The sequence below is a fragment of the Aristolochia californica genome, unplaced genomic scaffold (assembly GCF_029961685.1).
Source record: "Aristolochia californica isolate CCGP_79_NKW_82.1479 unplaced genomic scaffold, dmAriCali1.0.hap1 SCAF_1, whole genome shotgun sequence".
Lineage (NCBI taxonomy): Eukaryota > Viridiplantae > Streptophyta > Magnoliopsida > Piperales > Aristolochiaceae > Aristolochia > Aristolochia californica.
The window spans coordinates 59,811,274-59,839,216 of NW_027181770.1; the positions used below are offsets into that span (position 1 = coordinate 59,811,274).

The window sequence follows — 27,943 nt, forward strand, 5'->3', positions numbered from 1 at the left end:
TACCCATTGGATCTCTGAACTTTTCTGAGCCACGAGATGAACATTAAAATAAGATTGAAGTTTGACTCTTTTGTGAGATTCCCCTCCCCATTTTGTGAAGCAATCTACAGTTTACTAAGCTTATCATAATGAGTTATTTCAGGTCTGATTACATGTTCTTCTCAAAAGATTATGAAGTTTTCTCTACATTTAAGCAGATTTCTTTTAATTTGAAGTGGGTGTGGGAGGTGGAGGGTGGGGGGGTCCCTTAGAGAAGCTGGAAAGTGTAGGAAATGTCAGGTCTTAAAAAGAAGTGTCATAATACAACTGATATGTCCATTTCTACCTTTCTTTTCTCTCTCTCTCTCTCTCTCTCTCTCTCTCTCTCTCCAGACCCATGCCTCCTTTTTGGTTCTTCACATGGCTGCTAGAGGAAAAATGAAAAGAAAAAAGATTGCAGGGTCCTAGTGGGTACTGTTACCTCGATCCATGTTAGATTTAACGAAGGGGAAATGTCATGAATTGATATATCCGATTCGTTTTGACTCGTTTCTGAGTCTTATTATTTTTTGGACTCGGTCAATGAACTGGATTTGATTGGTTCTGGTTTAGTCGGCCGATTTTATTTGATATCCTTTTCAGAAAAAAAAAAAAAAAAGGTGGTCAGGTGAGGAGAATCACATGCTCAATGTGGGTGATGTAAAGACTTGAGAAGCATCCAATGATGAATCGGCCGACATGTATGAACGTGGCAATAGAGAAGGAAGCGTTTTGGATGCTTGTTTGATTGGCTGCAAATCCATGATTTCGTTTTCTTTTTCTTTCCGATTCTTTCTGAAAAATCTTCTTGTGATCATAGAACCATTTTTTTTTTGTTTACACTGGATCAAGGTTTTCTATATTCTGCAACTTAAACAGATTTGGTTTAAAGGGACGATTTTTCCAGGAAGCACAACATCTAAAAAAGCTCCTTCAGTTTTGAACAAATTGCAGAAAGCCGAAAATAAATGCAATTAAAAGAGCTACGAAAATGAGATTTCTACATTAGTTGATAGGAAATGTCCGCTTGTGGTTCCTAAAGAAAGTTTTAGTTATATGTTCTTCCAGCAATATCAATTAATATTAGCAAAAGAAAGCATCCAAAAACCGCTTTCAGAGGATCAAACCTTAGATCAATCACATGCATTATGGATACAAGATCAAAATCTTACGGGGTAAATGATACATGAAAAAGGTTTAAAGCCACCCATGGCAAGTTTTTGTGCGAAAATTTTAATAAATCTAAATGTTTTGAGTTCCGCTGATCTCTCTCCCAGCCTCTTGCATCTTCAAGAGAGAAGCTTGCATTACAGAAAACATGATTACAGCAGGGCGGGATCAATAACAGTTCTCATACAGGTGAATCTCCTCCATGTTAAGATTCGCTCTCACGCAGGTAACTCGGGGAATCGTATAGCACTGCAGACATAAAAGATGGTGGAAGGAAAGATTCGGTTTTCATTGAAGCACAGGGGCATACAAATGAAAATCAATTATGTACATGAAACAGTATTTAAAACCAATGTTACACCTCGCTCATGGTGCTTCTAATAACATTTCTTCAAACACATGCTCAAACTTCTTGAAGAAAAGCTTTCGCTCTTCCACAGACAGGTTTCTCAACATCTGCACAAGAACCTAACCAAAAGTTCGCTGGTAAGTTTGCAGTGCTTGAATTGGAACACAACTTCAGTATAGTCAGCAAGAAAGTTTTAAGGTCAATGTAACATTTTTTCTTAAGGTAAAGTTAAGTGTCATCTTAATACAATAACTTTTTCTTTTATTCAGTGGTTGTTTAAACTGGCAAGAGTAGAACAGAAGAAGATCTGCATAGCCGAATCCTACTTCAACGCAGAAGATCAAAGGTTGCATTTATTACCTCCAAAATCATATCGACCGAGTAGCTTTGAGACACAATGAATGACTGATGATATATGTAAGAAAACACCGCCATCACCATCTACAGAAAAGCAATAAGATTAGAACATATGATATAAAATCTCAACAACTATTTTGCTCTCACCACGTCCTTCAAACAGACCACTTTAAAGCATCCAAGATTCATGCACAAAAATGGCCAAAAAAAAAAAAAAAAAGTGGTGTCCTGGTGACCTTTTATAAGCAGGTCAGTCACACTGGATCACTAGATCACCAAAGATATCACCATGGTTATTAGTTAGAACCAATTCCTGCCTGTATTAATTAAACTTTCACGTAAAAATGCTATCTAGATCACCTGGCAATCCATTCTGTCCGTAATTCCACCATGTCCAGGTATACTGTCACCAAAATCCTGCATACAAATGAAAAAAGTATAACGTCAATAACATCAATATGTAGCTTTTCTTTGAGGACTCAACAATAAAAAGGAAATCAAACCTTAATTTTGAAGGCCCTTTTGAAACCACTAGCAAAAAAGCCTCCAAATGGTGCAATAATTGATGCAAATAGACCAAGTGCTAAGGCATGCCACTGTACAGGCAATACTGAAAGCTCTTTCCAAGGGAACTGTAAATTAGCATGAATATCATTATAAAAACTGAATAAGCAAAAAATCTGAAAGATCAACCCTGTCATAAGCAAAAAAATTCTTAAAAAGTCAATAAGTTTTTTGTTAGTTTTTTTTATTAAAGACAAGAAGAGGGGAATGGAAACGATCGATCTGGCTAAGATTGAGAAGGATCAACTTAGTAGTACCAGAGGATCGACTCAGTAGTACACCATGCGGACATAAGCTCCTATCTCACAGAAAATCAAGCAGTTACAACACACCAAATCTCTTATAAATAAGTGGATTCACCTTCTATATATAAGTGATCACTGCACTACTTCTAGATATTTTTAACTTATAAAATCAAAAGAGTACCAAATTAGAGTGTCTGTTGATGAGGTTTACTTGCAGCCAGCTCTATTTAAATGACTTGAATGTGTTCAGTCCAAAAATTGCACTTGGCAAAATTACCCCGTATTCAGTCTGCAGCAGCTGAAATAAACGAGCATTCAATAGATAAAAGAGTATCAATCTCGTAGGTCATGACCTACAAGTGTGATAACAAGGACATCAAATTGGTCACTACCAGGAGCAACTATCACTCTTCTTCATAAGCACTTACACCATGAAAGATCAGGTCTCAATAGGAGTGAATATGAAAACTGCATGACCCACATGTAGAGCTGACATTGTCATTATCTTGGGTGACTTAACCAACTTGCTTTTGCCTTAAGAAGCAATGAACAAACAACCCAGGGAAGTCCAAATCACCAGTCTCCAAGCAGCAAAAGACTTGTAGTTCCCTCCAGCAATTGTTCCTCCTCTAGTATTCTACGCACAATGAAAGGTCCAACATGTAGAACTTGATACTCACAGCAAAAGTCCCACACAAGCTCCATCATTGGCCAAGTGAATCAGCGAGTGGTAAGTTAATTCAACCACATCCAAATGTCAAAAACTTTTACTTTTGAGGATTTTGGACCTCAATGCATATAAGGGGCGTCCAAGTTCTCAAGAAGAAAGGAAATGAGTGGAAAAGCTAACAACTTATATTTTCATAAAGGAAAAACTGACAACTTATACTCCACCGACTAGAACACTATTAGATATGTTCTAAACAATTTTCAAAGACAAGCTGCTTCCCCTTCCAAATATCAGGGCTGCTGGTGTGTGCAGAACATTCGTTAAACATCATTTTACAAACTTTATCTGTAAGTTAGCATGTCAAGAAAGTTAACCTCTTTATCTACCAAACTGCTTGTAATGCTTCACAAGCATTGAGACTGAATAATGAGATTTCAACGTCCATAAATTTTACCATGGATCACAAATATTACTGGTTTTGGAGCAAGTTAAACATAGCTGGGGTGGGTTGGCTTAGCTTTTTCTACACAATCACATAGGCCACACAGAGTGCAGCGTATTACCTTTGTAGAGGATTTTGTCATATCACTGAATTACTATTAATGCCAAGAATAGTTTGCAGGATGTCCTTAGTTGAACTCCCTTAATTTATTTTCAGTAGCTTATCCTTTTTCCGTTGCACAGAACACAAATAACAAGTATTAGGTAATGGTAGTAGGCATAAAAAAAGGTGCAATAACATCTCACAGGTACTTAATCATATTGAACATGTATACATGTAATCAAAACCCGCAATGAAAGGCTCAACCACTATTCTTTTTTAATAGTCACATTATTTGAAGATGATTCATTGAGCATTTATATGTAAAGAAACGTAATTAGATCTTACCCATTGAGGTACCCAATCTGCTGTAGAATGATACTTTGGTTTAAACATTGGGCCAGGATCACACTGCAGCCACCCAGTCGATAAGTCCTGTATGTATCACACACAAGTAGAATTTGAGAAAATTTTATGACTGGAAAGAAAAAATTACACTGATAAGGATGAACATAAGTTGTCAAACTAAATACCTTTCTAGGACATGTTAGCCATTGATAACGACCTAAAACATTCGCAAGCTGCAGAATTAGAACATTATAAGCCATCAACAAATTAGAGGCTCAATAGTGTCATAAACACCTAAAAACAATGGGAAAAAGAATGGAAATACATAGGATGGCAAGGATCATCTAATTGCAGCAACTACACATCTATCACAAAACTCACCACACAAAATTGTAGCAGTCACACATTCACGTTTAAGGCAAACGGCTGGCTGATGCACAAGGACTCTACTAATCATTTTTTATTTTATTTTTATAAAAAAGCTGATGTTTTGCCCTTCTTGCAAGCAAGTTGAATCCAACCAATCTATGTCAAATCAATAGATTATCTTTTATCAGCCAAAACCAGACAATGACAGCCGAAACGAACAAACCTCCCTTAATTGAGTGATATTCAAAAAATGAATTGACAACATGACATCTATTTATTTATTTATTTTTCTGTAGAGCATTAGATATTATCTATTGTTTATCAATAATATGAAGAAACTGGATTGGACCTTGGCTCAATGGCCACATGGTGGAGTTTCTGGTATGAGCTCTACGATTCAATTCTAACAGGAATTTTCTGTATGTGCATGTGTAGTCAACTTTCAAGGAATATCAATAACATAAAAACAGTTTTTCTCCATTTGGTTACAGATATCAAATCAGGATGAACTTTTCAACATATTGTTGAATATTGAGTAACAGGCTCTGCAAGCTAGATCCTTGTTGACCTTCTTTCAGTTCTACGTTTCATGGCAAAAAAAAAAAAAAAAAAAAAAAAACACGAATCTTCTCACAACCCATGGCCCCATAACCTTATCCAATCAGCAGGCTAATGGATGACACATCAGCCTCACAAGCCTATAGAAACTGGAACACCTCTTTTTTTCTTTTCTTTTATTCTCTTCAACTCTTGCAAAGCATTATACTCCTTAAATGGTTACAGAACAAATACTTTTTATGTTTTGCAAAATTTTCAGTTGAGCATATGACCTGAGTAAAAAGATGCCACATGCTTCTCGAATGAATCTATATTTTTTAAAATAGTTTCACTCTTTTTTTCTTTGAAATGGTAAATGAAACTATACAACACTAGAATCTATTTCTGCCAGTTTGTTGAAAATGAATTTTCGGTATATTAGCAATACCTAACCTGACTTCCATCAGAACAGAAATCTTATAAGTGCGTGTGAGAGGAGATTCAGAAGCATGAAACATGGGGAACAAACTCTGATAATATGAAGACATAGTCAGAAGGCACATCATTTTGTTCTTTTTAATGATTCTAATGTTTTGACTTAATCTTAGGGAAATGAAAATTTGTCTGATAATGATTCCACGATAATGACTCCATTACTTCTTAAAAGAAGGTCAAAAGACAAGCTTTCAGCATAACAACATTTGAAAAAGCATGGGAAGACAATGAACCAAATGATGGCAAAAACAGGTACATGTAAATTTGTGAATATTATTGACAATTAAAGTATATCCTAAGAAGCTAACATATCTGCAAAACAATATAGAAGAAGACCTTGTGGAATGAAAAATAAATTAAGATAATATTATAGTAAAATGTATACACAAGTAGTACATAAAAAAGAAGGTCATCACAGTGTATAACTAAGATAATTATGCACTACTATCACACACAAATCATATCCAGTCATTTGATCATATACAATCAGGGTTTCACATCTTGGACTTGGACACAATGTATTGTAGAGTGATACAGAAAGGCGGCCTGGATCAAACCCAAGTAACTCCTAGAAGAATGTTAAAAAAAATGGCAGACAGAAAAAAAAATAAAAGACCAATTAGGAAGGTACTTGTATGACTTGCATCAAATATATTAGAAAAATTAGAAGTCAGACAATGCATACATGTGAAGTTAATTCAACGATCGTCCAGCTCTGGTCACAAAATACCAGTTTCTAGTCATCAGTTAGGATGATCCAAACCTTGGACCATCTAATTGGAGCTTAGCTTCAAACCTTGAGTCATCTAATTAGAAATAAATTGAAGGATTTTTTTAAAAATAATTCAAGGATATTAGTGGTCTGGATCACATGATAACACCGTTTTACTAAGACCCATGATGTTTTTTGAAATCTTGGTTATTGTATTATAGGAGATGATTTAGTAAAAACATGTTTACTGTGGGAAGGGCCTAAGAAAGCTTATTTTCAGTGTATTTATGCATAAATTGCTCAAGATGACAACATTTAAGGTTGCAATTAGTTAGTTTTTTTAAACCAGAAAAAACACACTTAACATGATTTGTGCAGTCAGGAAAGATTATGTTACTGTTTGAGGATGAGTCAAGCCTGAGCCTGAGCCTGACCCCCAGTATTGACTCAGATCCACCCAAAGCAATACTACTGTGCAGTAGGAAGTCGACTCACTATGTCATGAAACCAGAGGCAAAATACAGCAGTCTGATGCGGGCCCCAATACATTCGGTCATGCATCAGGATGTGAAAATACTAGAAGCATAAATAATTAGGTAATGTTCCAAACGTGGCCTGTAATGACTCGTTGAGAAGAGCATTTGCTGAGTAGTTATCTAACTACAATTCAAATATGGTAAACCATATGTGCTCTTATCCTTTTGGAGGACAAACAACTTCATCCAATAAAAGAATCTTCAAAAGACAAGAGAAAATTCTAGCAAATTGTAGTGTGTTACTTACCACAAAAGCGGAAATCATTGTGGTCACAGATGCTCCTATAAAACCTTCCCATGTTTTTTTAGGAGATAATTTGATCAAGGGGGTTCTACCAAAAAAAAAGCCAAAGATATAGGCAGCTATGTCATTCAGCACGATAAGTGATGCTGGCAAAAGGAACCTGCATTTTGCAAATTAAGCTCCAGTGAGCAAGTAATGAACAAATACATGACAGCACGTTCACATGCAAGACTTTGAGATTAGGAACACAATGTGGAGACCACATATCTCATGAAGTAAATATTCTCACAAACTCATTTAAAGGTCAGTTTTTTCCAGAGCTTGACAGAAAGGGCATACTTTTGCCGACCTTAGTTACTTGAATTGTAGGAGAAAACTAAGTTAATTGATTTCAGTTTTGCTAAATTGCTCCCGTTTAGTTATCTTTGAGTGAAGGGCATATGGTCAAATCAGTGGATTCACTGAAAATCCCTACTTAGCCTCTCTCACGAGCTCACTCTCTACTTCCTCTGTCTCTTCTTCTCTTCTCTCTTCACTCACTCTAAACCCTAATCTCTTCCTACATTTGCCATCGTCTCTCCTTTTTGTTAGCTGTTCCTAAAGTATGAGGTTCTACAATGTGATTATCATGTTAACAGTCAGAAACATCTGCTGCCAGAACTCACCCCCTCTAGCATTAGTTTGTTTTATGCTGAGCTTTAGTTCTTTGCCAATCTTCTGAACTTCCAACTCCCTTTCTTGTAGTCTTCTTCTCTCGTTCAAGTGTTTAACTCACCTCCAGGTGGGAGAGAAAGAAGACAATTGAGCTGGGCATATCCGTAGAAGAAAAGTGGAGTCTCAGAGAGCCCAGACGAAAATAAATAGCAGCACAAAACCTTATTGCTTGCCACATGACATGAATACCACAGGCATCACTCTATTACATACACGACTGATTGATATAAACCCGACAGTGTTGTTCAGTGCACCCACAGGACAAAATGATTTGTCATGGCTACAATGTATTAGCAGAAAATTGACCAAAGGCCTCCCTTCCAACTAAAATAAATCTTATCATCAGATTTAAAAAATATATATGTAAAGAAAAGTAAAGGCATGCCTTAGTCTTCAACGAAGTATTTTCAATAAAAAAGGATAATTTAATGAACTCATAAGGAGGGTAGGTTACCAGAATATGCCTTCATAGATATTCGCCACAGTGAAAGATGACTGTACAAACACCACCAAAAGAATCATATGGGTCCATGCATACTGGCTAAACTGATACTTGTACATCTTCTTCTTTAATGTGAGAATAAACCATACAAATCCTGCATCCCACATACCAATACTCACATCACCATCACAAAACAAACAAAATGGCCAAATCGACTAAAGTAAATTAAGTGCTGCACTTCACCAATGACAAACCACAAAATTTTGAAAAAAATGAATCATGAGTGCTTGAACAAGAACTCAAAATTAAGGTAACTTGTTTGTTGTTACATGGTATATTTAGTATCAGGTCTATCCCTTACAGACCCAAATATGTCAAACTAAAAGGAGTTACCTCAAAGCAGGAAGGGAATACAAACCTGCAATGTATAAGAAGTAACAAATAAACATCTGATATTTGATAAGGACACCCGCAAGCTGATAGAGGAATTTATCTGATGTCACTGTGTTAACGAGCTGTCTACTTAAAAAGCGCCCATAAGTGAACAACATTGCAGTGAAGAAAAAGTGCCTGCAAAAGTAGAAAACCCATTACATATTATCCAATTGCCATCACTAAATCAAAATAAAGATAAAAAAATAAGATTAAAAACATAAATAAATAAAAAGTCATGTAACAAGGAAACAGTGATAAACTCATAAATTTGAATTTTTTAACACATGCAATAGTAGACTTTTCTATCAATAAAAAATTCGCAGCTCAGCTAAAAGCACCAAGACCTAATATCCACAGGAAAAGGAAAAAACCAAAAAGCAAGCTTTGACCAAGAAAAAATTATACTCGAAATAAGACCATGTTACATACCAATTTAAAAGCCTGAAACAGTGATAAAATCATAAATAAGATAGTAGACTTTTCTATCAATAAAAAAGTCATGGCTCTGCTGAAAGCACCAAGACCTAATATCCACAGGAGAAGGAAAAAAAGAAAAGAAAAGAAAAAAACAAGCTTTGACTATGACAAATTATACTAGAAATAAGACCATGCTACATACCAATTTAAAAGCCTGAAACCTGGGAGATGTGTACTTTCATGAGCTCTCCTGACTAAGTTGAACAGCTCCTTTGCCATAAAGATTTGGATCACAACAATCATGGCCCAAATATACAGATGACCCATGTAGAGGATAAATACAAATCCTGCAATCATCCATGCAGTGGACAGTGCTCGCACTCTCATTGACTTGTATTTGTCTTGATCATTGACAAGTAAAGGACCTACACTTGCTTTATTTGCATCAGGTACAGCCTGACATTGATAGAGAAGAAGATGAGAAATATCAATTTCCTTGAAGCTCAACATGTACATAGTGATAACAGAGCTGGGACAAAAATTAAAAGACAGTTCAGGGAGAACATTAGGCAGAACAAACTTGCATATGAGAAAAGTTTAGATTTTTTAACAATGAGCCTAAAGAAATGATGTGCTCTTTGAACTCAGTAATAAAGGGTGAATGCTAAGTCTCTATTTCCAAAAAAAAAAAACTTAGCGTTCACCCTTTATTACTGAGATCCAAACAACTACTAATGAATTAGGCATCTGCCTCCAGGTATAAGATTAATACCACATGAAAGCATTTAATAAACACAAGAATCTTGCAATAGCAAATAAGAAAACCTGAACCCAAAAAAAGCCTGTAAACGCTTCTTTTCAAATTTTAAACTCTGAAAAATATTTATTTCAGCATAAAATATCCACAATTATTTATCAAAATGGCACACACAATGCCAACTCATCTGGTCAGTGCAACATATAAGCTACATGTGGGCAAGAAGAACTAGTGTGCTGCTATTTTTTCCTTTTTAAGTAGAAAAAGAAGAGGCGGCACCATAACAATAATGGCTGCATCTTAATGCTTCTTTAATGAAAAATAAAGCCTCCTTACTCAAGTCATTGTAGCGGTCCACCATTCTACTCATCAATGTTTGTTCACTTGTTTTTTTATGGAACTTAGAAACAAAATCATTTTGGTGTTACATTGTGATGCTACTTCCTTTTTCCTACTCGAAAAAATTAGCGACACACTGGCTCTTCTTGATAATGTGTTGCTTATCTTATGTGTCACCTTGACTAGATGAGTTGGTATTAAATGTGTTCCCTTGATAAATAATTTTGTATGCTCATATTTAGATAAACTTTTTTTTAGATTTTTTAATCTGGAAAAAGCTTTGCAATGAACTAGACTTTAAATTTGAACCGGGAAGATACATTTCAGATCCACCTGGTACAATCATCTATTAAAACTGCCATTTATATCTATGCTTTTTCGTCTTTCCAAACCCATTCATATTTGACTTCAAAAAATTTCTCCAGAAATTGATCTGCTCAATCATGGCAAAATAGGTGACTCTTAAAAATATTTTTTTCCTCCTCAATCTAGTATTTCAGCTTTCCCTAAAACCCCACATTTTCAAATAAAATTCAGCTTTCCCTAAAACCCCACATTTTCATTTATTGCAAACTATTCAGAAGTTTAAGTTTCTATCTACTTAATTCAACCCGCCAGACTGACCAAATTTTGGTTTTTCTTTTTTATAGAACAATCATTTCTATTACACTCTTAAGCCATTAAATATTTTAATGACAAACCAAGCAACACCCTCCAGATGTTTGAGATGCTGACCTCACTTGAGCGCTTACGGTGCCGTATGCGACCAGTGGGAGTAGAGGGAACGCTGGTGCCATTATCTCTTTGCATATTCACAGCACCTTGCACAAACTTCAAAATCAGACTGTAAAAGAAAAACAAGGACACCTACAAACACAACAATATAGAATTGTATTACAACTATATGCATAATAACCTTTAAGGAAGAAACAGTAAAATTGGCATTACCTTCAAAACTAAAAATGAAAATATTACATTAATAGCAGAGGCTGCCTAGATCCAGTAAGATCTGATCACCGCTTTACCTTTACAGGAATAAAAGCAATATATTTCCTCCCCTGTATTAAGAACATTCTTTTCATTTAAAAGTTTTACACAGCTTTCACAGGTGTCTAACTTTTTCTCAGTTTAACCTCCATTGAGGTGGTTAAAGGTGACTGAAGGGAAGGGAAGGGAAGAGGGTATACATAGATGGTTAATGTTTTCATCGGACATTTAAGTAACACAATTTTTTAGTGCAGAAGCAAATCAAAGTAATAAAGTTGGGAAAGGTACTCACTCCAGTAAAGTAGTTAAAAAGACCAACTCAAAAATCACCCAGATAACCTGTAACAATTCTTAACATATTGTAATATCTATAAAAAAAAAAATGAACAACGGAGAGATTTTACAAAGAAACTTAAAGGAACACTTCCAGAAAAAAATAAAAAAAGAAACATCAAAAGATCAAACTGTTTAGCAACCTGTAGTTCAAACGATACCAATCTAAAAGTATTTTGTACAGGTCTGATGTGCTTGGTGTTTTCCCTTATACTGAAGTGCCAGACAGCTGTATGGATGCTACGAACAATTGATTTTCACAGCAATAACATGTCTAGACAGGTATTCCAAGATAGCTGCTTTCAACGAAATGATACACAGAAAAAACCGACGAAGCCGAATAATAATGAAGAAAAGAGAGAATAGAGAGATGAGAAGAGAGTGCAGGTAACGCACCTATTGGAGGAGACAAAAGGCCGACCTCCTCTTCTGTATTATTTACTTAAGTCATTACATGAGTATAATTACAGTATTACCCCTCATATCCTCTGATGTATACAAATCAGATTTTAACCAAAATTGAACCATCGGATCAAAACATGATATATGATCTACTGCTGGCTCCAGAAGTAAATACTAAACACTGGAAATGACTAAAATACATTTTAACAATATGTATTCTGAGGGCTCCCTAAGGCTGTTTCTGTCTTAAGATAGTCACTAGATTGTTTTTCACACAATATGTTGGAACCACATGGACAGGAAGAAAGAGAGCTATAAGGTCCAAATTATAACTCAAACACTACAATAAAGACAATTTGAGAAACAATGAGCTTGTATTTGATGCCGACTGGTCTCAATGAGTGCACCACAACCAAAGAAGCATACATTTTTTCTACAGTTACCAATGGAGTTTAAATGAGAGAATCTAGGGAAATGGGATTCCATGAGCAGAGTCTGAATATTGAAGGGTTTTTTTTTTTTGGGCGTGATAGAGACCAAAAGTCCGGGAAGCCCCAGGAAATAGACTCCCCAAGCTTTAACACTATTGAATGCTCAAAACTCATCTTGAAAGAAGGCGAACCAGGACCATCTTCAGTTTCTTCATTAGAAGGTATGTTAAATAAAGGGGCTTGGAGCTGCTCAGTGCTCAACTTCTACTGAAGCATTTAAGTTATGAAACCCCACCAAAATATTCCCATACATCTAATATAAACGCTTACAAGGATTAGGGAGAGAAAGTATGGAAGGAAGCTTTGGGGATAAATGCATCAAAAAAGGAAAAAGGGTATTTGGGTAAGTGATCATTCTGTTTAAAAAGTCCAGATGCTCATTCCAGATTATCCTCAATAATCTCCCTAGATTTTATTCTCAGAAGGTACTACAGTTTTGACATGCATAATTCAAAATAGTATGTACTAGAACTATTAATCCAAACAAAAATAGAAAAAATTATTTATACAATTTCCTTTTTTCACAGTGACACATATACCAAAAAGGGCATCTTCTATGGATACAATAGCAGAAGCCTGCATTAGTTAACAAGGCATAAACTGCAGTTAGTTTTGATAAGGATGTAGCCACAAACAAAATGATACTCCATTTTGAGATGGCAGCACCTTGACTCTACTTACCATTAGAAGACCATTTAAAAACCCCAATTTGAATAATTTGAGCTCATTTCAGTTCACAAATAGATATACCCACCAAAGGAAGAAAAGCACTGAAGCTTGGTAATCAGCCAGGTTGTTTTCAAAATCATCCCATCAACCTACTCTATTTATGTTAGTAGTAGACAAACAAAAATTCATTTTCTTTATTCTCCACATGGTAAATTACATTTACATGTAAATACAAGATATAAATCTCTAGTAACTAACTTTGGTTCCCACAATTAAATAAAGGATAGTAACTAATTTTAGCTCCCACAATTAAAACAGGATATAAATCTCTAGTAACTAACTTTAGTTCCCACAATTAGGTTATATGTAAGTACAAAAGAAAAGTGTCTGATGTGGTGAACATCAATTGCCAAATCAAATTGATAAAGTAAGGTACGACTTGTTGGAGTGCAATCTAATAAATCATCGAGTCCCATTTGCAATATGACAAACATATATATAACTACTTCAGCCAGTGAGTGAAATCACTGGCTTGCAATTGCTTGGCCTATGTCATTTAATCATCTCTCCCTTTAATGTAAAAAAATTCCATTCCCACAAAAGATCAACAAGATCTTATCTATCTATCCATGGTTCGTTACCAACTTCTTTAATCATGTCAGTAGGACCTCAGATTTGGCACAGCCACAACCTAGCTTCTTACACTTCTTACAGGAAACTAAATAGAATGTCCAAAATAAGAGGAATCCTGAAACTAGTTTCCAGTTTGACATTTCCTTAATAAAGACAGAAAATAAAAGCCACGGGCTTTAGGACTATCTCTGGCAATGCATCATAAAGAACAAAAATAACATTTAAGTGAGAAACGAGAGAAATGACAGTACGAGCTCAGACGTCTGGGGTCTCTGGAAGCCAAAAATCTTCAGATGAGGTAAACGACGGAAGTCCACATCGGGTTTTCATCGGCTCAAAAGAAGTTGACATTGTAATATTCAGCTGTGGCTTCAGTTTGCGGCCATCAGATTACCTGCGTCGACATGCTGTTAAAAAAGAAAAAAATGGCAGCAATAAGAGAGGAAAAAGCACAGTTGAGTTTATTTGTTCGGAAGACGTAGCACGCGATAACCTAGTTCATGAACCTGAGAACCCCTTAACGCAAAACTTTAGCAGTCTGAACTCTTGAACTCTTTACCGTCAGTTCATTAGAATGACTCCACCTATAATCTAAAACCATGAGTAGAATCGCCACTAAACCCGACAAGACTGTTTCCTCACAAGAAAAGCCAGAAATTCAAGTCTACGAGTCACGCAGAAATACTAAGAAATTTTTACGCAAACAAAAAAAAAAAGTTATTTCTAACTGGCAAGTTAACATCCGGATGGGGCAGGAGTAGACTGCTGATTTCAGTTCAGTAGCACAAATAACGCTCCAACATGAGTCACAGAAATAAGAGAAAGAGGTCACCTCCGACCACGGCTCCAGTGTTCGGCAAAGGAGACGACCACGTCCGGCGACGAAATGCACGACTAAGAGAGACGTAAACTTATGCCGAGGGTTGCGACGGGTGAAGAAAAAATGCCTCGATCTCGAATTTTAGGTTATGGAAGCAAAAGCTGCTAAACTTAATTTTCAGGAAGAAGGTAGTAGGCAGAGAGAATAACAGGTGGATTGATCGATTCATTCGAATCGTTCTTCCTTTTGGTTTACTTGGGCCCCATTAATCCGAGGTTAGTCCGCCACGTACTCTCGCGGCCGATACACGAACCAGAAGTCCAAAACCATGATAAATTAAAAAAAAAAAAAACACAGAAATTTCTCGAGCCTCGACGAAGAGATCAACTCGGAAGTATCGAATTCACGAAACAGAGGCAGCCGATATGCTGTCCATAGATTGAAGAAGAGAGCGCATTCAATCAGCGCGAAAAGCGTCACACAAGAGCAAGAGTCACTACCTTTGAGTGATTTCTGAAAAACTGATTTGTCAATCCTCGAACGTCTATGACATTCAGCCTCCGTTCACCGCAGTAAAAAAGAAACAGAAAAACCAGAAAAAAAAGGTCTCTGAAATCTCAGCAAGATTTGGGACTGAATTTGAAGAAGAAGAGATTCGTCCGCTGAGCCTTGCTGCCTTGCGGAATGCCGATTACTTGTGCTTGACCTGGACAGTAGGTGATTCTACCACTGTCGATGCTTCAAGCGTCTCGTCGGCATTCCGAGAATCCGAATCGAAAGCCACAAAAATGGAGATGGCCGGTAACATTGCCCTCTGTACTGTGAGGATGAGAACTCGACTATTCAGGTTCCCAAACATGAAACAGCAAACCTGAAAAAGTGGGTCCGGTTAAAAAAATAATATTAAAAAATTATTTAGCTTAAATATTTTAATATTATAATTCATATTTTTCGAATTAAGAAAAACATGTGATTTTACACATTATTATGAACATATCAATCAAAGCGGTAAATTGCAAATAAATTACTTTTCTTAACAGTTCATATATTTTTAGAAAAAAAAATTATTTTATTTTATTTCATTTATTTATTCAGTTCGTGCAATATGAGGGGTTTAGTCTAACGGAATTACAGGTCTCTGCAAGTAAAAATCATAAAACCCCATTATTTACAATTTCTGTTGAGAAATGGAATCCCCTTCTGCACTAACGGTCTAATGGGAAAGAAGAAGAAATAGTTTTCGGGCTCCGTCGACCCTTTGTTTCAAACCTTGCCTTCTCTCCCGCTGCCGGGGGGCTTCTTCCGTCGGACCTTCGAGCGTCCTTTCAACTACGTAGCAACCTAAGAACACCTAATCTTCTCATCTGCTTCACGTTTCTTCTCATGTCCTTTTACATTTGATTAGTAGCTCCTCTGAGATGGTAAGGTCCTCAGTCCTTCTGTTTTTTAGATTCTTGGTTTCTATTTCGATTTGCTTGCCTTTGTTAATTCGTTGTTGGATCAAAATTTTATTTTGATGTATGTGATTTTGTTTTGGACAAGTTTTAGAAATCATACGTGATTACTGCTACAATTTCCTGCTTTTTTGTTGTACTCATATTAGGCAGGTTAGGCACAATATGAACTTTCTATCATCCTATCTTCGCCGAGAAGAGGAGGAAGCTCTGCCTTCTCTTGTCTATTTTGAGAGTACGTCACTCTCATTCTATTAAAGTCGAATCCACACTTGGTGGAATTCCTTCCTAATGTTTTGCCCTTAAATCCACCCTTTTTCTTTTCTTCCATGAGAACAACTGGCCTGCTTTGAGATTTTTTTTTTTTTTTTTTTTTTTTTTTTTGAAAATGTGCTCTGAGAATATTACACGCAGAATACTTTAGCTTGTTGTTCACTTCTTTATTTACTGCGTTAATGAAATATTCATGGACCGCATTTTAACCTTCACGGCAATTTTCACTAGCGGTACTTCTAAATGAAGCATTTGAACCGTGGGAATTCATTTTGCTTTACTCACTCGCGTCTTTAATTTACATTCTCATAAAGGCGCTGAAGTGCATCTAGTTTTAAGTTTTCGTTGGTAAAAATTGATATCTTCAGTTTCTATGAACCAATAATGGTTTCTTCATTTCGTGTGTTTTCTAAGAATTAACCAATTATCCTTTTCTTATGAATGATGCCCATAATTTCCTGTTTTTTTAAAAAGGGGGAGTTTCCAAAAGCTGATTAGTAGTGGAATTCACTCCTCATTCTGTAATTTGAGGGTTAGTCCCTCCTTAAATATTTGATCTTAAAGCAATAAAGCCAACCAATGTTCAAAGAAAAAAAATTCCCTTTGAATCCGGAGTTTATTTTCTTTTTGCGGTTTCTATGTTGTTTCATATTTCTGTTAAGTGGAGCCAAGACATAAGATTGATTGATTTGGACGGCTTCATTTAAGCCTTCTTCTTTCTATACTCTCCTTGGATTCTGTTTTGCTCCATTTTCCCCCGAATTTTTTTACTGTCTCATATTTCCACATTTTTCTATTGGTTTTGTTCATGTTCTTCAATGCTCTCATCTATTTTGATGGATTTCAGATACTGCTTAAGCTATTCTGGTAAGGTTCTTCATGGCAGTACAGTTGATGAATGGAGGTTCAAGCCACAAGAAAGTAATACCAAACCCGATGAAACGGCATATGAGTCAATCCACATTATGTAGAAAAGCAGTTATTGGGAAGGAATTTTATGATGAAAAGGTGGTCAATATTGGTTCTTTGAGATGCTTTTGAAGTGATGTGAGGAATTTAAGAGTTTGGAAACCTGCCATTGGCTTATACAATACCATGGCAATCCAACATCTTCTCAAGTCAAGAAACTACCAGAAAGCATGTAATCTATGTGAGGAAATGCTGAATAGGTATTGAACCTGATGATATGGCATTAAGTGCCATGGTTGCCAGGCATGTACGGAATGGTCGTATGTCTCGAGCATGGGAATCTTTTGAAAATATGAAGAAAAAGGATAGTAAACCTGCATGGAAAGCTTATATGGTTTTTATTAAGGAGCTATGTAGAGTTGGCAAAGCAGATGATGCTTTGAAGGTTCTAAATGAAATGCTCTTAGCTAAAATCAATCCAGGAGATAAAATATGTCAGCTTGTTATATCCTTGATGGTGAAGAATGGAGATATGGCAAAAGTTGCTGAAGTAAGCAAAATTCTCGGGAACTTTAAACTTTATGATGGAAAAACTTGTAAGTCCTCTGGAAATTCTGATGATTGTGTAACTCCTTGTCAAGAGATTGTTGAAATATCAAACCATTCAAACAAGCAGAAGCTGGGCTCCAGCCAAATACATGCATTTCGTTTACTAGAACCATTGCAAAAGAGCTCTAGTAGTAATGACCTTCAAAAGGTTTGTGCAATTATATTGTCTTCGAGAGATTGGGCTATGGTAGAAGAAGCCCTTGAAAAAAGCTCAATTCAATTCACACCTGAACTTTCTATAGCCATTCTTCGAGGTTGTCAGGGGAATGGTCAGTTTGCGTTGAGGTTTTTCAAATGGTTGGAGGAGCAACCTGGTTGCTCTATCACAGCTGAAGCCTACAACATGGCCATTAAAATTGCTGGAAGTGCTAAAGATTTTAAACATATGAGAGCACTTTATTACAAAATGAGAAGAAAGCGGTTGTCTGTTACAGCAAACACATGGACGATTATGATTGCTCAATATGGTCGAGTTGGTTTGACTGAAATTGCTTTAAAGAAATTCAAAGAGATGAAGCATGATGGATGCAAACCAGATGGAAGTACGTACAAGTTCCTGATTGTATTCCTTTGTGGAAAGAAAGGGCGAAAGGTTAATGAAGCTCTAAAAATCTTCCAGGAGATGATTGGCACGGGGTATCTGCCAGACAAAGAACTGGTTGAGACATACTTGTGTTGTTTATGTGAAACGGGGAAGCTAGCTGATGCTAGAAGAAGTGCTGCATCGTTATGTAAGAGAAGTTTTTCAGTTCAAGTGTGTTATTCTTTGTTGATTAAAGCTCTTTCCCGAGCTGGGAGATTGGAAGAGGCTTTAGCTTTAGAAAAAGAGATTGAATCCCTCGGAGGTAGAGTGAATGAATACATCCATGGAACTATCATTCATGGATTACTGAGAAGAGGAAGAGTTGATGAGGCCTTACAGAAGGTGGAAGAAATCAAAAGGACAGGGAATATACCTACTGTCCATATCTATACATCTTTGATGGTGCACTTTTTCAAGGATAGAAAGATCAAAAAGGGTTTGGCAATATTTGAAGAAATGAAAAATTTTGGTCTCGAGCCAACTGTCATCACTTACTCTGCTTTGATCAGAGGGTATTTGAATGAAGGAATGATTTCTGATGCTTGGAATGTATATCATCAAATGAAAAATGATGGACCATCTCCAGATTTCAAAACTTATTCCCTGTTTATAGAATGTTTGTGTAAGATAGGGCGGTCAGAAGAGGGCCTTCATCTGCTCTCTGAAATGTTGGAAGGTGGTATTCTCCCCAGTAGTGTTAATTTTAGGAATGTTTTTGCTGGCCTAAATAGGGAAGGCAAGCCAGACCTAGCTTATACTGTGATGCAAAGGAAATGGACCCTTGCAAATAAAAGAAAATATCTTGTCTGATTCCTATTTCAGTCATTTTTAGTTTATAAATCGATTCATTTGCCTTTTACAGGGATTCTAGGTAGGGCATGTCTACTCAATGGCACTTTCTCTTGCAGGACCTGGTGAAGGCATGTCCTTAAGAGAGGGTGTTGATGCATTAGGAAGACCTAGATTCACCTGTTCCGAACTGACTCATCATTTAATCTACAGCTTCATTATTTTGAAAATGAAGATTTCCATCCTGGGTGTTTAATTGGTGTAGATGTTAAACTGTGTTAGTGGGCTATTTACTGTAACCTTAAGCTGATAACATAGATCTCTTGTTGATATTCACTCAACGGCTTGATGGCTTTGGTGGTGCAACTTGATAAACTCTTGGTTGCAAGACAATTTATTGATGTGTTGATAGGCGAACTTCCATGCTTTGTCTGCTTTATGACCCTTCAACTTAATGTTCTGCCAGTTTTCAAGCAGAGGATATTTCTGATATAGCTAAGGATTCTGGGCCTTAACATTTTTGGCAGATGTCTCCAGAGGATACTCACTTCAGTCTATGTGGACTATCCCCTTGCATGGCTTGGATATTACCTGAGAATGCACTGTTCTTTTCAACTAGCATCAAAGGCAGTAGGAAAAGGAGAGCTAGAGGTCTTCCTCAGATAAGTTGGAAGCTAAAAGTGAATATAACGTGTTCTTCTGTTTTTCCATTGTGCAGCAGTTATATTCGTGACACATAAGCTTGTTTCATGTGGATTTAATTTGTAAACTATTTATTCAGTTTCCTAGGCTTGATATCAATTGATTAGGATGTGTTGATGAAATTCTTGGTCCAAATATAAAGTTTCTTGCCATCTCATATTAGGCAAAAAAGCATTATTTGCTTCTACATGTGGGCAACGTAGATTTGACTGCTGTTGAATCTGTAGTTATATGGGCTGCTCAGTGGCATCACAAGTGTATCATCTTCCGGCTTGGCTCATCAAACATCTTGTTGAATAGATATTTCAAGCTGATGGCTATTTATTGAACCTCTTCCTTAAACTGCCAGTTGTAATATACAGTCTATGTTATTGATCTGCCTGACTCTGTCACAAGACTAGGACCTTATATGAAGCTTAATTTCTCTGCCATGAATCTTGAAATCTCTGGGACAAGGTCCCCTAGAAATTTGAAGTAACAGCTTTGAGGATCTTTGTCCATTGAGCATGTGTAACTAGGTGGGGTTTTGATCTTGCCATTGTAGTCTTCAGTGAATCTGTTCTGAAGGGCAAGAGTAAGTCAAAACGTTCCGTGAGAAACTTAGGGAGGAGAGATTGAATGACAGTCTCTCTCTCTCTCTCTCCTCTGCTTTGCCTAACATATTGATCCATTTCAGGTTCTTGTAATTAAGTTCAATTCTCCAAGCAAGGAGACCTCATCTAATAAGTTTATGATGTTAAGCCCTGCTGCTTGTTTGTTGGGACTGGGGAGAAATGAGTCACAGCAGCTGGAAAAAGAAATGACAAACACTAATAAAAGAATATGAAGTAGTGGTTTAGTATGCGATGTAATTAGAATAACAAATATTCAGCTCGATAGATGGTTCAAATCCTACAGAGCATGATTATGTTTCTGTAATTGGAATGTCGAATTGCAATAAAATAAAATAACCCAGCAAAGCCTACTTAAGGGAAAATTCTTAGCCTTCGGGTGCTTCCTCACATCTACTTAGACATGAGTAGGCAGAGGAATTACCACATCCAGAGAGTAATGCTAGAGGTCGAATATGAAGCAACTATGCGTGAATTGAGCCTTTTGGTCGTGTGTGTTTCTAATAATTTCTAACAAGTACCAGAGCAACAATAACAGGAATGAGTTTGCATTCGTAACTATAATATCAGCAAGGAAGCTGGTCGAATCCAAACAAACTGTGAATTGAGTTTCCAACTAGTAGGGACAGCAAAGGAAGTGAATGGACCCATTATATATATTAAGCTACTAAAGGATTTGAACCAGCAACAGTAAAAAATAGAGGGTGGACGCATTGTGAGACTTACAAAAAGAAACATTCCTTGCCGAACTAGTATTCTTTTAGTATAGAAAAAAAAACCACTCATAGCCTGAGGGAAGGCATATACCTCAAGTGACCCAATGGGTAGAACTCAGTGCTGTTTTGCTTTCACTTCAGTTTTACCAATCATCATGCCAGACAACTTGTTGATTTCATAGAGAAGTACCCTAGAGAACAAGAAACTGCAATGGATTGTACAGAATCAACAGTTAGAAGCTTGGCTCAATTCATTCCTGCTAGGACAAAAATGGTATGGTTTGTGGATTGAGCCTGGCCCAATGGCCATATTGGGAGATTTCTCAATGTGCGATGACAGGTTTCAAGTCTCATGAATGCCTGGGGTATCTACTGTTTGTACAAAACAAATTAAAAGAATGACAGGGTTCCAAGTACAAGGAAACTACACATGAATGTACAGAGCTGGAGATGAGTAAACATTATTCAAGACAAAGCAAAATGTGAGCCAGATGGCAATCTAATGAAAGGAACAAAAATGTTAAGAAGAAAAAAGGGGGGAAAGAAACATACAAAATAGTGAAAGCCGAAAAAAATGACAACATAGATCCTTTAAATGCAATAAGGTGGGGTGAAGACCACAGCTTTTTAGTGGAAAATGATATTAGAGAAAGTGGAGAACCTATTTCAACAAGCTACTGAATACTACAGTAAGGCCAATACTGACACATAGAGGGACTCAGAAATACAGTAATCACACCTTTTATTGAATAACTAAAAAATAAAAGTGAACCGAGAATCACTAAAGATGTTGATGAGAAAGACTATGAACCCAGATGACATCCAATTCATGGTTACATAGGCTCATCAATGAGATGTTGAGATATGAATAATGCTCAACAGGCCAAAGAAGATTATGGTCATACCCTCTTGAAGAACAAACAAGACTACATGCTTTCAAATAAACATCAGGAGAAAATGTGGGGACTGGCATGAAATCTGAAAAAAAGGATTACCATATTGTGATACAAACACGGTGCACTGTACTTTCAGCAACAAGAGCAACAATTTCTGCCAACACAACTGTCACAAAATAAAGGTGCATTAGAAGGTAACACATTAGCCATTTCACTTCTCAAATCTATTTCTAGTTTAAGATATCGAAACTAAGCATCTATGGCTATATACAGAACCATGCATCACTTACCAGCACCCCACCCAGTTCTACTGCTGCTTGATTCCTGTATATTTCCAATAAACTGCAAGATGTTTGATTAAGTAAGCACAGCACTTGAAGAAGCACCCTGTGCATTGACTGATTAATCAACAAAAAATGCTAGTTTTCAACAGGATTTCAGTTCATACACATCCCCCACCTATGCCTACTAATAAAGAAGAAATATGACATACATAAACAGAAGAACAATTGTACAACAGAAAATACAATGAAGCAAAGAAAACTCCAGCTAACTGACTGCATAAACCAGACACAATATGAAAGAATTCTCATTCTGAGAAAGGCAAGATCCAAAGAAATAACATCACACATATAAGTTCTTTACTTTTTGAAATGCATCTGAGTCTTAATGTGATATTGTCATAAAAAAATGCCACAGAGTCTAGGGTAATTTTACAGACTCAGACAACTCCCTTGCCAGAGCCATTTCCAGTAGGTAATTACCATTTTATAAACAACAAATTTAACCTTTCCTTTCCCACTAAAAAAAATTGGTGGCAGGAGAAGAAAATTACTTCTTAAAACAACTACAATCTGCAAAAGAGGAGAGCTCGTTTTTCCTAGCTAACTGAAAACAACACACAGCTTCACTTTCTTAAATTTCTCTCAGCGACGTAATCAAAATGTTGGTAAAGTGGGTTTAGAGCATGTAATATCAGAGGGAACTTCAAACTTTGTTTATCATAGAATTAAAGTTCGACAGATAGTGTCTCACCAAGTATTAACAAACTTTTGGTATATTTTCAATCTCATTGTACAATCAAGAAGCACTTTTAAAATCCTATATTTTTTGTAATTAACCCATTTTCTCATCCCATGAGACGATCTAATTTCTGTACCATTATTAACCATTATGAACACTCACAAGTCTTCACCCCTGAGATTATCTTTTGTGAGCAACAAAACAAAAAAATAGCTTCAGCATCAAAGAAGATAGACATTCCAGGATGAAATCTATGAGTTAGAAGGCATTTGAATCACACCTTTCCTAGGCATGTATCCTAGCCACCAAGAATGGATTGACACATTATTCACTTCAGCACATAAATTTCAAAGAATCATTATGTTGTGGCATTTTGCATAAGATTAAACCACAAAGATATCAGGAGTAATGTCAAATCAATCGCACATGAAAGTCATCATGAGATAGTTATTTCTCACTAGTTTCTGATATAAAACTTCAGGCAACATTGATACACAATGCAGGTTGAAATTCCATGTTTTGAGTTCTAAAGAAAACAGCCGAACAATATTCTTTAGTAATTACAAGAACTCTGCATAAAATACTGCTTTTTAAGTACTTCAGTTGCTTTTAAAATAACAGAATACTTGCAAAACTTTGAGATGGTACAAAGACCAGTCGACAAGGGAGGATGAAAATAGTGAATGAAATCAAGTTGTCGTCTTCATGTGAAAGCAAGCCAGAAATGCACTACGAACTTGTATAAGCTAGTCAGTACAAGAAGAGAGGGCTTTACTACAAGAAACTCACTGCAAGCAACAAAAGAAACAGTGGGGAACTACTGAAGTCACCCATTATTGTAAGTAACTCTGTAGATGCCAATTTTGCTCGATACATTTCTTGGATAGAAAGAACAAAGATGAACAGAAGCAAGGAGTAGAGCATTGAACTTCCTAATCGGGCCATGAGCTCAAATCTGCCATAATAAAAAATTAAATCATGAGCAGCTAGGGGAGGAAACAGTAAGTGGCTATGGATCTCTAAAAACTGAAGCGACAAAGATGAACCACAGAAAGATCAGTAAGTCTTAGGATCAGGGATACCAATACAAGCAAACGCTACACATTTTCTCATGCCAAATAAAGTTTTGTCAAACTATTCAAAACTAAAAAAAAAAAAAAAAAGAAGAAGAATTTTTTTGAATTATTCAAGAAAAAAAGAAGAAGAACAATGAACTATTCAACTAAGAAAAAGAGGATGGAGAATTTTATCTAGATTAACACAGATATCACACTGCTATGGTCAATTTAAACATTTATCCTTATAAGACCTTGTCAATCTACATTATGTATATCTTGAGAATAAAAATAGAATTAACATAAAAATGGATTCTCTTAGGGCCTATTTGGAATCAAGAGCAAAGAAGAAGAAAAAAAGAGAGAGAAAATTATTTTATGTTGTTTGGTAGCAAGAAATCATTGAGATAAAAGAAAATAAGAGAGCAAACCACTTTATCTCTTAGTTAATAATTTTTATTTCACAAAATGATAGAATTTAGGGAGAAAACTAGAAATTAAAACCTAAGAAAAATCTTAATCATCAAAATTTTAAAATATTAGTACTTTTTTTTATCATTTTCCACATATATCCAAACAAGAGAAATTATATTTCTCTCCCATTTTTCACGGGCGTCCAAAAAAAAAAAATCTCTTCTTTTCTTTCCACTTTTTTTGTTCTAAACACAGCTTTAAGGTTAAATACTAAATAATTAAAATAATTAAAATAATTATCTTATTATTTTATAAATCATAAAATGTGGTATTCATATAAATTTTATCTTATATTGCCAAAATTCTATGTAACTCTATCAAACCCACTCGAGGATAACATCCCTTTCATTGGACACAGACAATTTCTCTACAAAACGAAAATACAACTTTTTCTTTTTCTTCTATCAAAGGTGACAAAGACATTTCCTTAGTCCTTTTAATGAATACACTGCAACTTATGAACCATGATAGACCTTTGTAGTTTAGAACACCGATCAGTGTTGGTTCTTCAATTGCAAACGGAGTCTAAGCTTCCTTCTTCCAAATGCTGATCAGCATTGGTTCTTTCACAGGTCGTCTCTTTCATTTGCAGTTGATGGGTGGGCAGTTTCTGCTCTAACATGGCTGTTGTGTTGCGCCTGTAGATGCCATAGAGAATGATTTGAAGGACACCGAAGATGAAGCCTATTATATTAGGAAGCTGTTCACACACAAAAAAAAGAGATTGTAATTAGTAAAAATGGACTTAATACTATTAGTGATGAAATTTGTGGGAAGAGACGATAAACTTACGGCGATAAAATAGTCTCTTATGAAAAATCCATAAAAGAACCATGCTATTGCGTTGAGTGTGAGGAAGAAGGATAGAGGAAATGGCATGAACTCGATGCTCTTGGTGCGTATCACTTGCTTCTGAAAATAGTTTACGATATGAGATTGTTAAGTGCATGAAATTTAATTGATATTGTGGTTTACTAATTACGTTATTAGCTGATATTTATTAGAGAAGAAGTAAAGGGGAACTGTTTATTTCTCATATTTTGGAAAAACACTATTAAACAAGAATTAAAGGTTTGTTTCTTTGTTAGATTAAAAAAATAAAGATTAACATTCTATCTCACCATGATGCTCAAAGGAGCGACAAAGACACAAATGGTGAAAACCATGCAAATCCATCCCATGACCTTAAGGCGTGTCAGCCCTTTGGCCAAGAAGAGTGTGAGAAGAAGAATGGAAGAGAATGCTCCCACGTTCAGCAACAATAGCCACCTCAAAGTAACTATCTGCAAATCAAATCCCAAACTTCAGTTAGAAACCTCAATTAGTACTCCGGTTTTTTAAACCATGTCTTCCTATAAACTACTATTAGAGTTGTTAATTCATATAGGACCTATATAATGGCCGTCGACCCTAATTTGAAACGTGACTCGTAAGAATTTTTTACCGATCATTATGTGAAATGGAATTAGGGGCTACATATAAATTAGATGAGTATGATTCTAACTTATCCAGAGACATGACTCAAAGAATCCCTAGGGTCTGTTTGAAACCCCTAGAAAAGAAAAGAAAAAAAAAGAAGAGAATTTGATCATTATCACATTTTTATTAACTATTTTTAAGAATAATAATGGTTAAAATCTCATTTTCTTTTCCATGGGGTTCCAAACGGTCCCCTAGGGTTTATGACTTACCCTTGCTTTCTTTGATGCATAAGTCAAATAAATTCCGATGTAGACTGCCTCAGTAGCACAAGCGACCAAGTTGATAGTGAGTACAAGGTTGGCATTAGTGCTTAACAATGCATAGTAAATCCAAAGCGTTGCACTGAACAGCGAGACCACATATGGGGTGGAGAGAAACCCTTCTGTTGATTTTTTCTTGCCAATTCTGTAAAATGTGGGTCTGTGACAGATCAATTAGAATTGAAACCCCCCATTAATATTTGAGTTTTAAGAAACAAAATAAATAGATTTCAAGATCAGGAGAGGAAATTGCAGTGAAGGAACTTACAGTGGAGCAAGCAGCACCATCAATGATATCAGGTTACCTGCATCAATCAAGAACATTTCAGAGTGAATCATCAAGCCCGTATGAATGAGACAAAACTGGGGTTTTCCCTTCATGTAAGATCCGTATGAATGAATGACGCTAATCTATTATATCTAGTACTGGGAGGCACTCAGAAAATCTCATGGTTGCGGGATAGTGTATGCTTAAAAGAAAGCTTTAATGCTCAGCTACACTTGAGGTCCCATGGAGAAATAATGGAGCCATACGAGCGAACTGTTTCAGATGCTTCTAAACGTCAAACTTTTTCCTTTTCCTTCTTTATTCTCATGCAATGGTTTAAATAAACTGTATCAATCAAAAGCTGAGAGTGAAGATCAGTGGGGATAGGGAAGAAAAGAACTGAAAAAAAAGAAGAAAACCGAGTAAAGAGTGATGTGATGCTAGTTTGAGTTGTTTCACTACTAGCAGGGCAGAAGCTGCTACAACAGCGAAGAAACGAAAACCAGAACATGAAAAAAATAAAAAAAGGAGAGGATTGCATCCGAGCGTTCTCAGAAGCAGAAACAGCTACAAAAAGTGATCATGAGAACAAATGGGAGTCTGTGAAAGAATTTCCTGTCTACCTAAGATGCCAAAGATGAGAATCCATGGGTTACTGGCGACCAAGAATCCCATCTTTTTCGATCAGCACTTCGAGAAAAACTGTGAAAAAATGAGCTCAGAGAAGCTCCTCTAAGGCTCGATTGAGTGAAGTATCAATCAAGGTGATGAGTGCATGAGTAGGCTGTGTCTTGGGAGAAGGGCTTATATAGAGGAGGAGTCGATAAGGTGAAAGAGGTGTGTGATCAGGGGAGAAAGCTTGACATCGGTGGTTCAACCAGAGGCTGTTAATGCATGGCTGTGTGAGCAGAGTTTTCAAGTTCAGCTCCATTTTGCCAAGGATCATGGTTTGCGTTATTTGAAAGCCAACAAACCAAACCCAACCCAACCCAATCCTATGTTCCTACTTAAAAGGAAGAGTGGTATGGTGGTTTTGGTTGTCTATGTAGATGACATTGCGTTATCTGGTGATGATCTTGATGGTATTACATAAGTTAAACAATATCTGGCCACATATTTTCAAACAAAGGATTTGGGCTATTTTGAGTACTTCTTGGGCATTGAAGTCGTTCGTAGCAAGCGAGGTATTGTTCTTTCTCAGAGAAAATATATATTGGATATGTTACAGGAGTATGGTTTATTAGG

General features: G+C 36.3%; 4 protein-coding genes across 6 annotated transcripts; 1 reads left to right on the forward strand and 3 right to left on the reverse strand.

Annotated features, from left to right (window-relative positions):
- Positions 1-1,196: 1,196 nt before the first annotated feature.
- Positions 1,197-15,401, reverse strand: LOC137964591 (phosphatidate cytidylyltransferase 1-like). 3 transcript variants are annotated; one of them, XM_068811368.1, is made up of 14 exons: positions 15,095-15,401; positions 14,026-14,168; positions 10,995-11,126; positions 9,366-9,619; positions 8,730-8,881; positions 8,324-8,465; positions 7,159-7,315; positions 4,448-4,495; positions 4,263-4,349; positions 2,398-2,526; positions 2,255-2,311; positions 1,898-1,978; positions 1,550-1,656; positions 1,197-1,437 (listed from the first exon to the last, which is right to left on the reverse strand). In XM_068811368.1, the coding sequence occupies exons 3-13, from the start codon at positions 11,067-11,069 to the stop codon at positions 1,555-1,557; spliced, it is 1,284 nt and encodes a 427-aa protein (XP_068667469.1). In that variant the 5' UTR covers positions 11,070-11,126; positions 14,026-14,168; positions 15,095-15,401; the 3' UTR covers positions 1,197-1,437; positions 1,550-1,554. The 3 variants fall into 3 exon arrangements, with proteins under 3 accessions (XP_068667469.1, XP_068667467.1, XP_068667468.1); XM_068811366.1 differs by lacking the exon at positions 1,197-1,437 and having other exon boundaries at positions 1,457-1,656; XM_068811367.1 differs by lacking the exons at positions 1,197-1,437; positions 15,095-15,401 and adding an exon at positions 14,607-14,915 and having other exon boundaries at positions 1,457-1,656.
- A 426-nt stretch (positions 15,402-15,827) lies between these two features.
- On the forward strand, positions 15,828-20,228 carry LOC137964604 (putative pentatricopeptide repeat-containing protein At5g06400, mitochondrial). Its single transcript, XM_068811369.1, is given in 4 exon segments — positions 15,828-16,015; positions 17,169-17,490; positions 17,492-19,098; positions 19,739-20,228. Coding segments are annotated over 3 exon segments (1,749 nt in total). The 5' UTR covers positions 15,828-16,015; positions 17,169-17,416; the 3' UTR covers positions 19,807-20,228.
- A 1,127-nt stretch (positions 20,229-21,355) lies between these two features.
- On the reverse strand, positions 21,356-24,104 carry LOC137949927 (uncharacterized). Its single transcript, XM_068796218.1, has 4 exons — positions 23,949-24,104; positions 22,427-22,478; positions 22,236-22,302; positions 21,356-21,446 (listed from the first exon to the last, which is right to left on the reverse strand). Exons 1-4 carry the CDS (start codon positions 24,102-24,104, stop codon positions 21,356-21,358), a joined length of 366 nt encoding a protein of 121 aa, XP_068652319.1.
- A 1,092-nt stretch (positions 24,105-25,196) lies between these two features.
- Positions 25,197-27,373, reverse strand: LOC137949705 (bidirectional sugar transporter SWEET14-like). The gene is made up of 6 exons (XM_068795857.1): positions 27,322-27,373; positions 26,699-26,735; positions 26,380-26,590; positions 25,810-25,971; positions 25,481-25,600; positions 25,197-25,388 (listed from the first exon to the last, which is right to left on the reverse strand). Exons 1-6 carry the CDS (start codon positions 27,371-27,373, stop codon positions 25,197-25,199), a joined length of 774 nt encoding a protein of 257 aa, XP_068651958.1.
- Positions 27,374-27,943: the final 570 nt, after the last annotated feature.

What these genes read in the sequence shown, in the direction of transcription:
- LOC137964591 (XM_068811368.1), bottom strand. Translation starts at nt 11,069, where the DNA reads ATGCAAAGAGATAATGGCACCAGCGTTCCCTCTACTCCCACTGGTCGC. An exon ending in TTACTTCTTATACATTGCAG is followed by an intron (nt 8,466 to 8,729) that starts GTTTGTATTCCC and finishes TGTGGGATGCAG; the next exon opens with GATTTGTATGGTTTATTCTC. An exon ending in CAGATTGGGTACCTCAATGG is followed by an intron (nt 2,527 to 4,262) that starts GTAAGATCTAAT and finishes GCTAATTTACAG; the next exon opens with TTCCCTTGGAAAGAGCTTTC.
- LOC137949927 (XM_068796218.1), bottom strand. Translation starts at nt 24,104, where the DNA reads ATGGCCCGATTAGGAAGTTCAATGCTCTACTCCTTGCTTCTGTTCATC. An exon ending in TGTTTCTTTTGTTGCTTGCA is followed by an intron (nt 22,479 to 23,948) that starts GTGAGTTTCTTG and finishes AACATCTTGCAG; the next exon opens with TTTATTGGAAATATACAGGA. An exon ending in CGTGTTTGTATCACAATATG is followed by an intron (nt 21,447 to 22,235) that starts GTAATCCTTTTT and finishes AATCCATTGCAG; the next exon opens with TTTCTTGTTCTCTAGGGTAC.
- LOC137949705 (XM_068795857.1), bottom strand. Translation starts at nt 27,373, where the DNA reads ATGGGATTCTTGGTCGCCAGTAACCCATGGATTCTCATCTTTGGCATC. An exon ending in TCTCATCTTTGGCATCTTAG is followed by an intron (nt 26,736 to 27,321) that starts GTAGACAGGAAA and finishes TGATTGATGCAG; the next exon opens with GTAACCTGATATCATTGATG. An exon ending in TCGCTCCTTTGAGCATCATG is followed by an intron (nt 25,601 to 25,809) that starts GTGAGATAGAAT and finishes AACTATTTTCAG; the next exon opens with AAGCAAGTGATACGCACCAA.